Genomic DNA, 13143 nt, shown 5'->3' on the forward strand with positions numbered 1-13143 from the left:
ACAAGAACTGATTGTCCCTATAGATGATCTGATCAAAACTGTCTGGTGTGTTTGTGCTCCTTGTTGTATGGTGGATTTTGTTGCTTTTTTCACTGCTTGTCCTCTATATAATATCTGAACTGTAGACAGTAATAAAAAAAGCGAAATCTCTTTATTCCGCTTGTTTTGACGCTGCTCCTGATCACAGTTGATTTTGCTATTTAAAGTTTATTCTGTAGTGGACGGAAACATGACTAATTCCGCATTTGTTTTCTGCTGTTTTTTTTTTCCTGTTGTGTAATATTTGTACAGAAACCTGATCCCAGATACAGCGACCCAGCAAACTAGAGCCGCTGTAAATATCCTAATAAACACACAGACTTTACAGAACTTTAAAGAAACAAATTTTACTTCAACCACAAACAATCAGGCTTCATAAGAGTATGATTACTACAGTAGTGCAGGAAAACAGAGTAAAAACCTAAAACAGACAAAACACACTCTCAAACTCTACACTCTCACTGACTGACTCAGCCTCAGTTCAGCACACTGTGCTTTCAAAATTAATCCTTTAAATAATCTTTAAAAACTTTTCCAAGAAAGTCCAGATTCTTCTTCTTCTTGCTGGTCTTTGAAATCAGATAAACAGCATCAGTTTAGTGATTTTAAGGCTTGTGCTGTTTTTAATATGCGCTACCTGAATTAAACATTCATTACTAAATAAATAAAAGCTGATCCTGATCTGTAGTGACTAAATCTGAAAGAAGAGGAGGAGTAGAGAAGGTGTAGAGGAGGAGTAGAGGAGAGAGAGCTGATCTGTAGCAGGATGATGAGCTCCGGCCGGGTGTTTCTCTCTCAGACGTTTTGGCTGTTGGTGGAGGAGAACACAGCCAGCTCCTCCGTCAGCATCCTCAACTCCTTCAGCTTCTCCAACACCAACTCCACCAACACAGCAGCAGAGGGAACCTGCACACAGACAGACAGACAGACAGACAGACAGACAGAGATATTAACCTTAGTTCTCCTCTTTTATTTGGAGAGCTACACTGTATGTCCAAATATTTGTGGACGTCCATTAAACTGCACTTTTACTGTTGAGACATTACATTAGAGAGAGAGAGAGAGAGAGGGTAAGACAGTGAAAAAGATAGAGGGAGAGACAGACAGCAGGAAAGGGGGAGAGATAGAGAGAGCCTATAAGTCTTTAGTGAAGGGATGGTATGAATGAGAGAGAGAGAGACAGAGCAGGTGAGAGAAAAATATATATAGAGAGAGAGAGCAGGAGAAAGTTACAGAGAGAGAGTGAGAGGGACAGAGCAGAAGATGGAGAAAAAGAGACAGAGACAGAGTGGGTGAGACAGAGAGACAGAAAGAGCAGCTAAAAGTCTTCAGCACAGGGACGGTGTGATAGAGTGGGGGACAAAGAGAGGGTGAAAGAAAAAAGAGAGCGGGTGAAAAAGTAAGAGAGAGGGACAGAGCAGGAGATAGACAGAGAAGGAGAGAGACAAAGAGAGGGTGAGGGAGATAGAGGGAGAGACAGACAGAGGGTAAGATGCGGGGAAAAAGTGGGTATGAGAGATAAAGAGACAGGTGAGAGGGACAGAGGGAGAGACAAAGAGAAAGCAGGTGAGAGACAGACGGAGAGCGCATGAGAGTCTTCAGCACAGGGACGGTGTTTTGGAGGAAAATGAAGTGTGAATGAAAGTAGCAGATGGCTCCATAGGTAGCCTGCTGGATTAGCGTTAATGCTAACTGACGCTAATGAACAGAGCAACAGCATGCAAACACTCACACAGACTAACCTGCGACAAGATGAGGGAAAAGAAAGATCAAACAATATGCAAATTTTAGAACATGAAATCGTTTAAGTGTACTAGGGGATCAAAATGCGACAAGTTACAAAAACATGCGTAAACACATGCAGGTCTGCACTGGAGCTGTGAGCGTAAGTGTGTGTGTGTGTGTGTGTGTGTGTGAGAGAGAGATGTTACAGTGCGAAAGGTCAGAATCAGTAATTATAATATAGTTGACCCCGCCCCTGAACAGCGCCCTCTGGTGGCCGGAGCTTTGATTACCCCGCAGAGCATCTGATCTGTAATCGACTCGCCGGGTCTGAGATCAGAACCTCGGCACTGTTAAAGTGTTTCATGGCCCAATTAAGTGACACTAGAATTACAGAGCCTGAGGCACGACTGCAGGCACTGCCACAGCACTGTCACACACACACACACACACACACACACACACACACACACACACACACACACACACACAAAACGGATCGATCAGCCTGCTTTTGTTCCGGCTCTTGAGAGAAGAGTCCGAGGGCCCAATTTGTGTCAGCGTTAGCATCCCCGTGTGAGTGTGTGTGAGTAAGAGTGTGTGAGTGTGTGTGTGTGTGTGTGTTTTAGGCCTAAAAGCTGCAGTGTGTGTCAAAGAAATGACAAAGATCATGTTTTATTAATAGTAAGAGTGACTCTAAGACTCTAAGAGTTGTGAAGTTGTTTTTTTTGTAATATTAATAATTAATTACTAAGTTAATAAATTACAGAGTTACTTACATAATTAATTACATTTTTATTCTGTACTGGTTTAAAGAAAAACATTTTTTTATCAGATTTAAGCAATAAAGTATCTCCTCTTCAGCTGCACAGCACTAAAGGTTCTGCACTAGAATCTAGTAAATAATTAAAAACTATAACTTTTATATTTCTAGTGTTAAATTAAATCAGTGTTCAGTCCACTAAATGCTTTCCCATTCTTTTCTCAGACCCAGATTAAGACTAATCCTAGATCTAAATTATTTACAGTGTGGGTAACACTCTTAACTATCCTCGCCCAGAGTATTGTTTAATATCAAGCTTGTATTGAATTTGCGGCAACATTAAACAAACAAAAACAAAACTCAAAGTACACCACTATGTTGGTGCATCCCATAAAATATATATACATATATATGTAAGCAAATGAGCTGATGTTTTTATAAATGTGTTTATTTGGTACTAACAAAAGTATGATTCCTTAAAAGGCAGCATAACAGCCAAAACAGACCTAAATACACTGTAGAGTCACATTTTACAAGAAAGATTCTCACTGTGTCCAACAGCAGATCTCAGAAACTCCAGTACTCCACCACTACACCTCTCACACATTAAAAACTCGATTTTTCCCAGAAAAATGGATAAATAAATATATGGTGTGGTCATTTGGTTATTACATAGGTTTCGGCGAGGGCAACAACAGAGTTAATGTGGACGGGGCAATCAAGGTGTTGGCACATGTGGCTCATGCTGATAAGCCATATTATTCTTGGCAACCTGGGCATTGGCACATGTAGCTCGGGCTGATTCCTATATTATACTCAGCAATCGGGGTGTTGGCACAAGTAGCTTGGAATGAATCCCATATTGTACCTACTCAGCATGTTGGTACATGCGGCTCAGTCTGATTTCCACGTTATACTTTACGGGATATAGAGATAAGTGTCTCGGGCCCGTTCCCATATTACACTTGATAACCTGGGTGTTGGCATGTGTGGCTTGGGCTGATTCCTATTTAATACTTGGCAACTGGGGTGTTTGCACATGCAGCTTGGGATGATTTCCATATTATACTCGGTAACCAGGGCATTGGCAAGTTTGGCTGGGGCTGATTCCTATATTAGGGGTTCTTGTACATGCAACTCGGGCAGATTTTTCCATATTATACTTGGCAACCAGGGCGTTGGAACATGTGGCTTGTGCTGATTTTTACATATATTTCTCAGCAATCCGGGTGTTGGTACAAGTGGATCGGGCTGATTCCTATATTATACTTGGCAACCGGGGTGTTTGCACAAGTGGCTTGGGCCAATTGTTGTATTATACTCGGTAACAGGGGTCCTGGCACAAGACGTGCATTTAGGCATTTAGCCAGAATCAGGCCCAGATTTAAACTGTGCAACTCAGGCTTGTTTTGTGGTATTCGATCCGTAAATGTTGTGACTGAGTTGTGGGATCAGTGCTGTGTTTTCAGAGGGGAATAATCTGAAATATCCAGAATATCGGGACCCTAAAGAACCCGACACACAGCCCAGCTGAAGACACGCCCCCGCCGGTGCTGATTTAGGCCATTGTGGAGGTAGAATAAGAAACAGCCTCAGCGCTACTTTCCCTGATCACAGGAGAATTAAAAAGCTTTCTGATCTTTGATCTTCACACTTTTGTTTTGAAATCAAAGTTATCAAACGTGGGGGAATATAAACAACAACAACAAAAACAACAACACAAAGCACCCAAGACCTACTAAAGTCTGCATTTGATTAGAAGATAATGAATGTGTCACATGCGCAGGTAAGGAGAACCCGGCGATGCACCAATCTATTCTTCCCGCAGTAATTACCCGCCCGGCTCGGCTCGGCGCGGCCGCTGGAGACCGATATGAAAGGGAATTGGACACTTGGGGCCACAGATACGTGTAATTAAAAAATCTCTCTCTCTCTCTCGCTTTTTAAAACATGTTGTTTCTACCGGCGTCAGGTCTGCTCAACCTGAGCTTCTGTTCTGACCTACATACATCCCAGAGAGGACCTGCTGCCTCCCCTTCATTACCAACCGTAACCATAACCGTAACCCAACCACCAGCTTCAGAGGAGCCACCAAACCCCAGCAGAGATACAGCAGAGTATAGTGATCAGCAGCAGCTCCAGAGGGAAGATATACTGATACATATACAGCTCTGAAAAAAATAAGAGAGCACTTAAAAATGATGAGTTTCTTTGATTTTACCAAATGGAAAACCTTTGGAATATAGGCTTGAATTTTTTGCACCAGGAGTAAAGCAGCATAAAGTTATCCAAAAGCAGTGTGTAAGACTGGTGGAGGAAGAGAAAATGATAACAAGATGAATGAAAAAAAAAACTGTGAAAAAAACCAGGTTTATTCCACCAAATATTGGAATAATTTCTGAACTCTTAAAACTTTATGAATATGAACTTGTTTTCTTTGCATTATTTGAGGTCTGAAAGCTCTGCATCTTTTTTTTGTTATTTCAGCCATTTCTCATTTTCTGCAAATAAATGCTCTAATTGAGAAGCTGTATATGTATCAGGATTTGAGATACAAAAGAAGCTCTGAGAAACATGTCATCTTAACTCTGAGATACGTTATAGAGATGTATTAATAAAATAAGCTAAATAAAGCACTAATTCATTGATTACATTTAGAGATATAGATGGGTTTATACACTACAGGTCAAAGGTTTTAAAACACCTACTGTTTTGTAGTCCAGTATCATGGATATAGCTGTATGATTGATTGCTATTTGTGTAGATGTAAAGTAGGGCTGCAAATAATGACTATTTGAATAGGTGACTAATCCAATGATTATTTTTTTGATTAGTCGATTAATCACAATTATTTTTTATCATGCCCTCCATGTGTGTTTTCTATTGGTGAGACTCCTGAACCAATGCATGTTTTGTTGCAGCTTCACAGCTTAACCTTTAAAGCCGTAAACAAGATTACAAAGATTACAAGATTTAGGAGACATTCAAACAGAAGGATTGATGTTATTTTCAGGAAATTCTACTAAGATGTAAATATTAAAAGAATGTGTATATTCGTTTAAAGTTTTTTGGAATAATTTAACAGAGAGGGAAATAAGTAGTCAAAAAAAGTTATTTCTATATTATTCCTTTATTTATTGGTATTTAATTGTTTTAGGATCAATATTTCCTGTTGTTTTGCGCTCTCAAATTTTCTTTAGAGTTTTTCGAGTTGCCAGATTTGAGATTTTCCCACCAAACTGAGCTTATTTGATAGTCACAGGGGAAAATTAAGAGGATGAGGGGGCGTGTCACTGTTATATATGTGAATATATATATGGGCTGGAAAGAAAAAACTAAAATGTACTGTATGTGAATGTAATGTGTTGTGAACGTTTGTGGCAACCTTTTGTAGCAGATATTGGGCTAGATTAAGCTTCTGACGGGCAGGTTTTAGACAGATTTTGGGAGGATTTTTTTGCTGGACTTGGCAACCCTGTCTGCAGCTGCTTTCTGTTTTCTCTCAACCACTCCAAAAACAGCAGAAGCCACTAAATGTGGGATTTAAACTCTGAGAATATGTTTAAATGTATGATGATCTGATGTACAGTGAGTATGGGAGTTGTCTTGTCCCTTATCTGATGTGTTTACATGGAGTATTCAAGCTCATTTCCCCTTGCTGTGGGGTGTAGTACGCTTAATAACACATTAATGATGCTATATTTTTTTATTGTGGTTGCAACCTTATTGTACAGGGGTTGGACAAAGAAACACCTGGTTTTAGAGCACAATAATTGATTGTGGTGACGGACAGTTCTGGTGGAAACAGGAGAGTTGAGGTGCACATTGAATTCTGCGTGATTTGATCAGCCGTGGTTTTATGTTTTTTGGATACAATCCGGGTTAGCACCCGAACATCCCTTTCAGACAGCTTCCTCTTACAGCGTCCACAGTTAATCCTGTTGGATGTGGTTGGTCCTTCTTGGTGGTATGCTGACATTACCCTGGATACCGTGGCTCTTGATGCATCACAAAGACTTGCTGTCTTGGTCACAGATGCTCCAGCAAGACGTGCACCAACAATTTGTCCTCTTTTGAACTCTGGTATGTCTCCCATAATGTTGTGTGTATTGTAATATTTAGAGCAGAACTGTGCTCTTACCCTGCTAATTGAACCTTCACACTCTGCTCTTACTGGTGCAATGTGCAATTAATGAAGATTGATCACCAGGCTGCTCCAATTTAGACATGAAACCTAAAATCCCACACTAAAATGATGACAGGTGTTTCAGTTTCATTGTCCAACCCCTGTATATGCATATATATATATATATATATATATATATATATATATATATATATATATGTATATATGCAAAATTACTGAGCTGTTTATTGACTGTTACAGCGCCCCCTTCAGTCTAACAGAAACAGTCCTGTCACAGCTAACCAGGCTCAGCGTGTTCCCGCAGTGATATCAGACTCTCAGAGACGTGAGCAGCCGGTAGAGTAGAGTGGATTTCCCTCCAGCAGAGCAGCTGATGTGATCAGACGACGGAAATCGCAGCGCTTTTTAAAGTCGTCGCTACAAACGAGGCGTTTGGCCCCGGTCTCATTTCAGCACCGCTGGGAACGACTTCCTGTTCCAAATATGGTTCAAAGTTCCCTCTCTATTAAGTTTCAAACGCTCCTGAGCTCCGTGCGCGAGTGTTTATAATTAGCGCTGAAGTGTCTTCAACACACACACACACTTTCTCACACACACTCTCTCTCTGCGTGGAGTGTGTGGAGCGCTCTGAGCGCCTGGTTGTCGGCTCCTGTGGGAGGTTATTGTGGAGTGCCATTGACAGACAGTGGCAGCACTACAAAGCTACAGAGTCTTCCAGCAGCGTCGCTCCTTTAATTGCCTTAATCATTAAATGAAGCTTAATTAGTGCCACCTCCCCCCTGTGTGTGTGTTTTTGTGTGCGCACACATACACAACACACACACACACACACACACTAATTTATACACACTGCCAACATCTCTCTCTTCTCTCTTTACTGCTGCTGCCGCTTCCTGCCGGAGAATGAGTTGTGTACACACACTGTTTATCCACCGCCATTCACTGTAAACGACTCGCTCTAAATGAACAGCTCCAAACGACTCGCTCTAAATGAACAGCTCCAAACGACTCAGTTTAAACGACTCGCTCTAAATGAACAGCTCCAAACGACTCAGTTTAAGCGACTCGCTCTAAATGAACAGCTCCAAACGACTAGCTCTAAACGACTCAGTTTAAAGGACTCGCTCTAAATTAATAGCTCTAAACGACTCGCTGTAAATGAACAGCTCCAAACGACTCGCTCTAAACGACTCGCTCCAAATGAATAGCTCTAAACAACTCATTCTAAACGTGTTGTTCTAAACGACTCTGTTTAAATGACTCGATCTAAATGAACAGCTCTAAACAACTCACTCTAAATAAACAGCTCTAAACGACTATATCTAAACGACTCGGTTTAAAAGACTCGCTCTAAATGAACAGCTCCAAACGACTCGCTCCAAATGAATAGCTCTAAACAACTCATTCTAAACAACTAGCTCTAAACGAGTCGTTCTAAATGACTCGCTCTACACGACTACCTCTAAACGACTCACTACAAACGACTACCTCTAAACAACTGGCTCTAAACGAGTCGTTCTAAACGACTAGCTCTAAATGAGTCGTTTAAAAAAAATGACTACCTCTAAACAACTCGCTGTAAACGACTCACTGTAAACGACTCACTGTAAACGACTCACTGTAAATGACTACATCTAAACAACTAGCTTTACACGACTCGCTCTAAACGACTCGCTCTAAACGACTCGCTCTAAACGACTCGCTCCAAACGACTTATTCAAAACGACTTGGTTTAAATGACTCGCTCTAAGTGAATAGCTCCAAACGACTCGCTGTAAACGACTCGCTCCAAAACTTTTTTACGAATCGTTTCCTCCGTTTAAGAGCCCAACACGGACTCATCGTGCTGTTGAACGCAGAGCGCCGGCTCCCCGGCGTCCAATCCCAGCAAAATATTACGTCCAGCGGCTCCTCCAGTCATAAAAGCAGCAACAGGAGAGCAGGGAAGGCGGCGGTGGAAGCGTTATTGCGTGGAATGATTGTGAGGAGCGATCAGACGGGATGCGACCGCGGTTCATTAGCTCTTGCGGACATTTCCCAGCCTTCATAACGGCCTCTGCCTTCTAATTCACCTCCTGTCAATAATTAGCCGTCCACAAATAAACCCCGGCAATTACAGGGATACATCTTTAGTCCTGCGGAGGGGCGGCGGAGGGCCCGGCGAGGCCCCCGGACCGGACGCCTGAGCCTCTCGGACGCCGCGGAGCGGGAAGCGGGGCGCCGGGTGGGCCGCGGGACGCTGTCAGGGCTGAATGGTTATTGGACGGCTGCGCTGATGTGCGGTACGAGTCTCCGGTGGACCAGATGCTGCTGTTTGTTTCATTAGTAGAGGAATGAGAGCCTGACAGTCCTGAGTGAGGAGAGCAGAGAGAGGCGGAGACAGATTTACCGTTATATTATAACAGAAAACAAAACACAAACACACTGTTTAAACCAGTCAGAGCTCAGCTCACACACACATCATTTAGTAATATACTCTAAATGGGCGTCCAGAAGATCTGCCTCGCCTGAATTTAAGCAGCGAAAAGCACCAGAAAACTCACCATCACGTTTCCTTACAAACACAACTCTCGATTAACTCTTTAAACTAGGAAAAGTCCCGATTCCTAAATCTATTCCCAGTCCTAACCTTCACCTCAACCTCAAGACACAGCCTGAAGGTGCTTACACACTGCACACGGTAGACCCACTAACGCTTACCGCATTTAACATGGTTCAACTTTAACCTTGCAGCAAGTTGTACCCTGGCAGAAAGCGTGTGATGTGAACTGTAGTCCAAACAACTAAAAACACGGATAAGTGACTGATATTAACAATTAATGAATCCCCTCAGCTGTACATAACTTCCTTACACTCTTAATCTGGACGGAAGATCAGTGAGTTTTTAGGCTTTAGTTTTTCTCAGTCACATGACATCATCACGTTCAGTAGCTCTTCCATTTCCACTCTGTTGTGTTTTTAACGTGGATCTCCATGGAAACGGAGCCGCGCCCAAATTGTAACTACGGTGCGCAGTAGTGGACAAATAGCTATTTTATTAAAGGCGAGGAGACGAAACTCAGAGATGTGCGTCCGGACGGGACTAAATTTACCGGAGGAGCTCGGAGTTCAGAGAAAAACAGTAGATAATTCAGCCTGTAATTTTCTCAGAGGACGTCTCAGAAATAAAACACCTACATGATCGTTCTGGACGGGAGTAAAATCACAGAGGATAAAAACCATAAAACCATAAAAGAGAAAATTACCCCACAGAGAACCCCCTGAGAAACTAATTCCAAGCAGTTCAGTTTGGTGGTTTGATGGTTTGTGATCATCCATCCTCCTCTTGATTATATTCCAGAGGTTTTTTATTTTGTCAAATTAAAGAAACTCATAATTTTTAAGTGGTCTCTTTTTTTTTCCAGAGCTGTATATAACTGAAGAGAACAGTCATGCTAAACGACTAATAAGTGCTTCAGTAACTGTGTACCAAACAATATTTAATACAGTTTTTCTCAGGGGGTTCTGGGTAATTTTCTCTTTTATGGGGGTTTTTATCCTCTGTGATTTTACTCCCGTCCAGAACGATCATGTACGTGTTTTATTTCTGAGACGTCCTCTGAGAAAATTACAGGCTGAATTATCTACTGTTTTTCTCTGAACTCCGAGCTCCTCCGGTAATTTTAAAAGGGTTCATTTGCTTTGTTATGGTATTTTATTATTAAAACTATTTCACTGGCATTTAATGATCTTAAAATTACAATAATATTATTTATCACAATAATTTCTGGGCATATATATCGAGACAAGCCCGTATACACTGTATATAACTGTGATAACTGTGGAGTATTCTGTCTCGTAGAACCAGCAGCAGCAGCAGTAGTAGAAGGGTTCTAATGTGGAGAATAAGTGTGGATCTGTGATTCAACCCTGCAGATTCAGTGCGGATGTTGTTTGTGTGATCGTGTTTCCTGCAGGTCCCGAGTGCAGGACACCGAGCCGCTGATCAGCTGTATTAGAGCATCAGCAGCACCGCTAATCTCCACCCGGCCCGCGACCCGCACACCCAGAACCAGCGGGAAAATGAGCCGGTCACACCGCCGCGACAGGTACACACTCTATTTCTGCCTCTATAACACACACACACACACACACCCTGAGGGCCGGGGCGGTGACGTGTGCGGGCTTGTTATGGTGCGGTGTGTGTGTGTGTGTGTGTGTTGTGGTGTGTGACGGCCCGGCTGAGTGATGGTGGTGTTATTGACAGGGCCACTGCAGTAAGGGTCCATTACAGTCCAGCAGTGACAGCAGCGCACATCTCAGACATGACAGCTCAAAGCATCTGTCTCACACTCACACACACACATTTTTTTTTAACCCCTAGGTGTTGAATTCAGCCCTAACAAAAGCATTACATCTGACTCCCCCCTCTTAAATCAAGCAGAAAACACCACAGACAGATTCCAGACTGTAGTTTTGTATCTGTTTCTCTGTATAATATCATATTTATCGAACACTAAAAGCGCACACCATCCACAAATGTCTATTTTCTGGTCTATTTTCATACAGACTGTGAGGTGCACCTGATTATGAGGCTCATTTTAAGAGACACTATAAGGAAATTTTATTTCAGCAGGTCTCACCGCTGGGTGGTGGTGGGGCAGCTAACTATGTTAACTAAAGATAAGCTAAGTAAACAAAACTGTAATAAAAATGTCTTTCTTTTAAAGTCAAACGAGCGCCTGATGTTAATCTACACAGATTTCTCTCCTGAAAACTGTTTATTTGGGTGAGTAGAAGCACTTCCGTTTATTTACAGTAAGCGTAGAGTTCCCAAATTTCTTCAGCTCTAAGGCTGGAGAATTTTCATTAGCATCAGCGGCTAACCACTAGCGCCCCACAGTGCTACACTTACGACACATCACACATTAACGACACGTCGACAATCAAATTCTGCAGCAATAATTTTTTTATAGTCGATGCTGTCTGAATCTGTTGCTGCACAGTTTACAAATTTGATCATCCTCTAGTCCTTCATCAGTACAGAGTACAGGACTCCACCCACAGGACACTGCCCACAGGATTCCGCCCACAGGTAAGGCAGATTGGAGTGAGGTTTGATAGGTGAGTGCAGATGGATGAGACGTTTCATTTCACGTTTGTACCAGGAAAAAAACACAGAAGACTAATATTACCACCCACAGTGGACAGAGCAGTGGAGGGTAATAAGCATGTGTGTGTGATGAGCAGACATCACACCCCATACGGCAAAAGTCCTGATTACTAGTTCCTTTGTAAACAGTGCTGTCTCTTCACACCAGCGCCAAATAAAAAAGCCTATTTAATGCAAATTTATCCAACAATAAAATATTCTGCGCTGGATTCAGGATGAGCAGTAAGAAATGGATAAATCAGATTTTCTGAACAATAGCTTTAAGCTGTAAGTAGCTTTACAGCATCATATCTAAAGAAAAGCGTGTGATGCTACAAGCAGGAACACACACGCTATTGACACACTCCGCTTCCTGCTTCTAATCTTTCCCACAGAAATCCCCCGCCAACAAACTCGCCTTGATCCTTTATCACCAGCCAGCGCCAGAGCCACGCTCCCCACGGGCACGCAGTTTATTAAGAGAGAACGAGAGAGAGAGAGAGAGAGAGGGAGGAGGAGACGAGTGACTTGAAAGAGAAGAAAAACTAGCAGGAGGGTCACTGCGCCCCCCGGGGGACAGGAGTCTCGGGCTTGTCATCCAGCGAGCGGGCGCGGAAAACATCGATACCAGCCTGCTGGAGCACAGTCTCTGGTGGAGTGTGTGTGTGTGTGTGAGAGAGTGTGTGTGTCAATAGCAGCCTGTGGAAAGAGTCTCTAGTGGACCCTTGCTCATTCTCTCAGCATTGACAAGCCAGCCAGATCAATACTGTACTCACCATTAACAAGCTGCCTGAGGGAGAGAGAGAGAGAGAGAGAGAGAGAGAGAGAGAGAGAGAGAGATGAAAAAGGTATAGTGAGATGAAAAGAGAGAGATAGACAGAGAGGGATAAAGAAAGAGAGATAGGGAGAGAAAGGCATTTACAGAAAAAGAGAGAAAAGCAGTAGAGAGAAAGAGGGATAAAAAAGAGGTATAGAGAGATGAAGAGAGAGATAGATAGAGAGGGATAAAGAAAGAGCGGTAGGGAGAGAAAGGCATTTAGAGAAAAAGAAAGAGAGAAAGCAGAGAAAGAGATGTACAGAATAAGAGCGGAAGAGCGAGAGGTGTAGAGAGAGAGAGAGAGAGAGAGAGAGAGAGGGAGGAACGAGAGAGCTGAGCTCTCCAGTACAGGTATACAAATCAGCCACAGGTGAGGCGCTGAGGTCAAAGGTCAGCCACTAGTGGGACGGTGACAGACTGGAGGCCACAGATCAGCCTGACTACATGTTTACACACACACACACACACACACACACACACACACACACACACACACACACACACTGAATATAATGATTTTTCAC

At 42.6% G+C, this 13143-nt stretch overlaps 1 protein-coding gene across 2 annotated transcripts in view; it reads right to left on the minus strand.

Annotated features, from left to right (window-relative positions):
- Positions 1 to 370: 370 nt before the first annotated feature.
- The window catches only part of cntln (centlein, centrosomal protein), a 165497-nt gene continuing 152724 nt past the window's right edge, over positions 371 to 13143 (minus strand). For both annotated transcript variants that reach the window (XM_049481477.1, XM_049481476.1), the window contains exon 29: positions 371 to 945. In XM_049481477.1, coding sequence (XP_049337434.1) covers positions 835 to 945 — 111 coding nt within the window. In that variant the 3' untranslated portion in view covers positions 371 to 834. The remainder of the gene's footprint in view (positions 946 to 13143) is intronic.

This window comes from Astyanax mexicanus, chromosome 7 (genome assembly GCF_023375975.1).
Source record: "Astyanax mexicanus isolate ESR-SI-001 chromosome 7, AstMex3_surface, whole genome shotgun sequence".
Lineage (NCBI taxonomy): Eukaryota > Metazoa > Chordata > Actinopteri > Characiformes > Acestrorhamphidae > Astyanax > Astyanax mexicanus.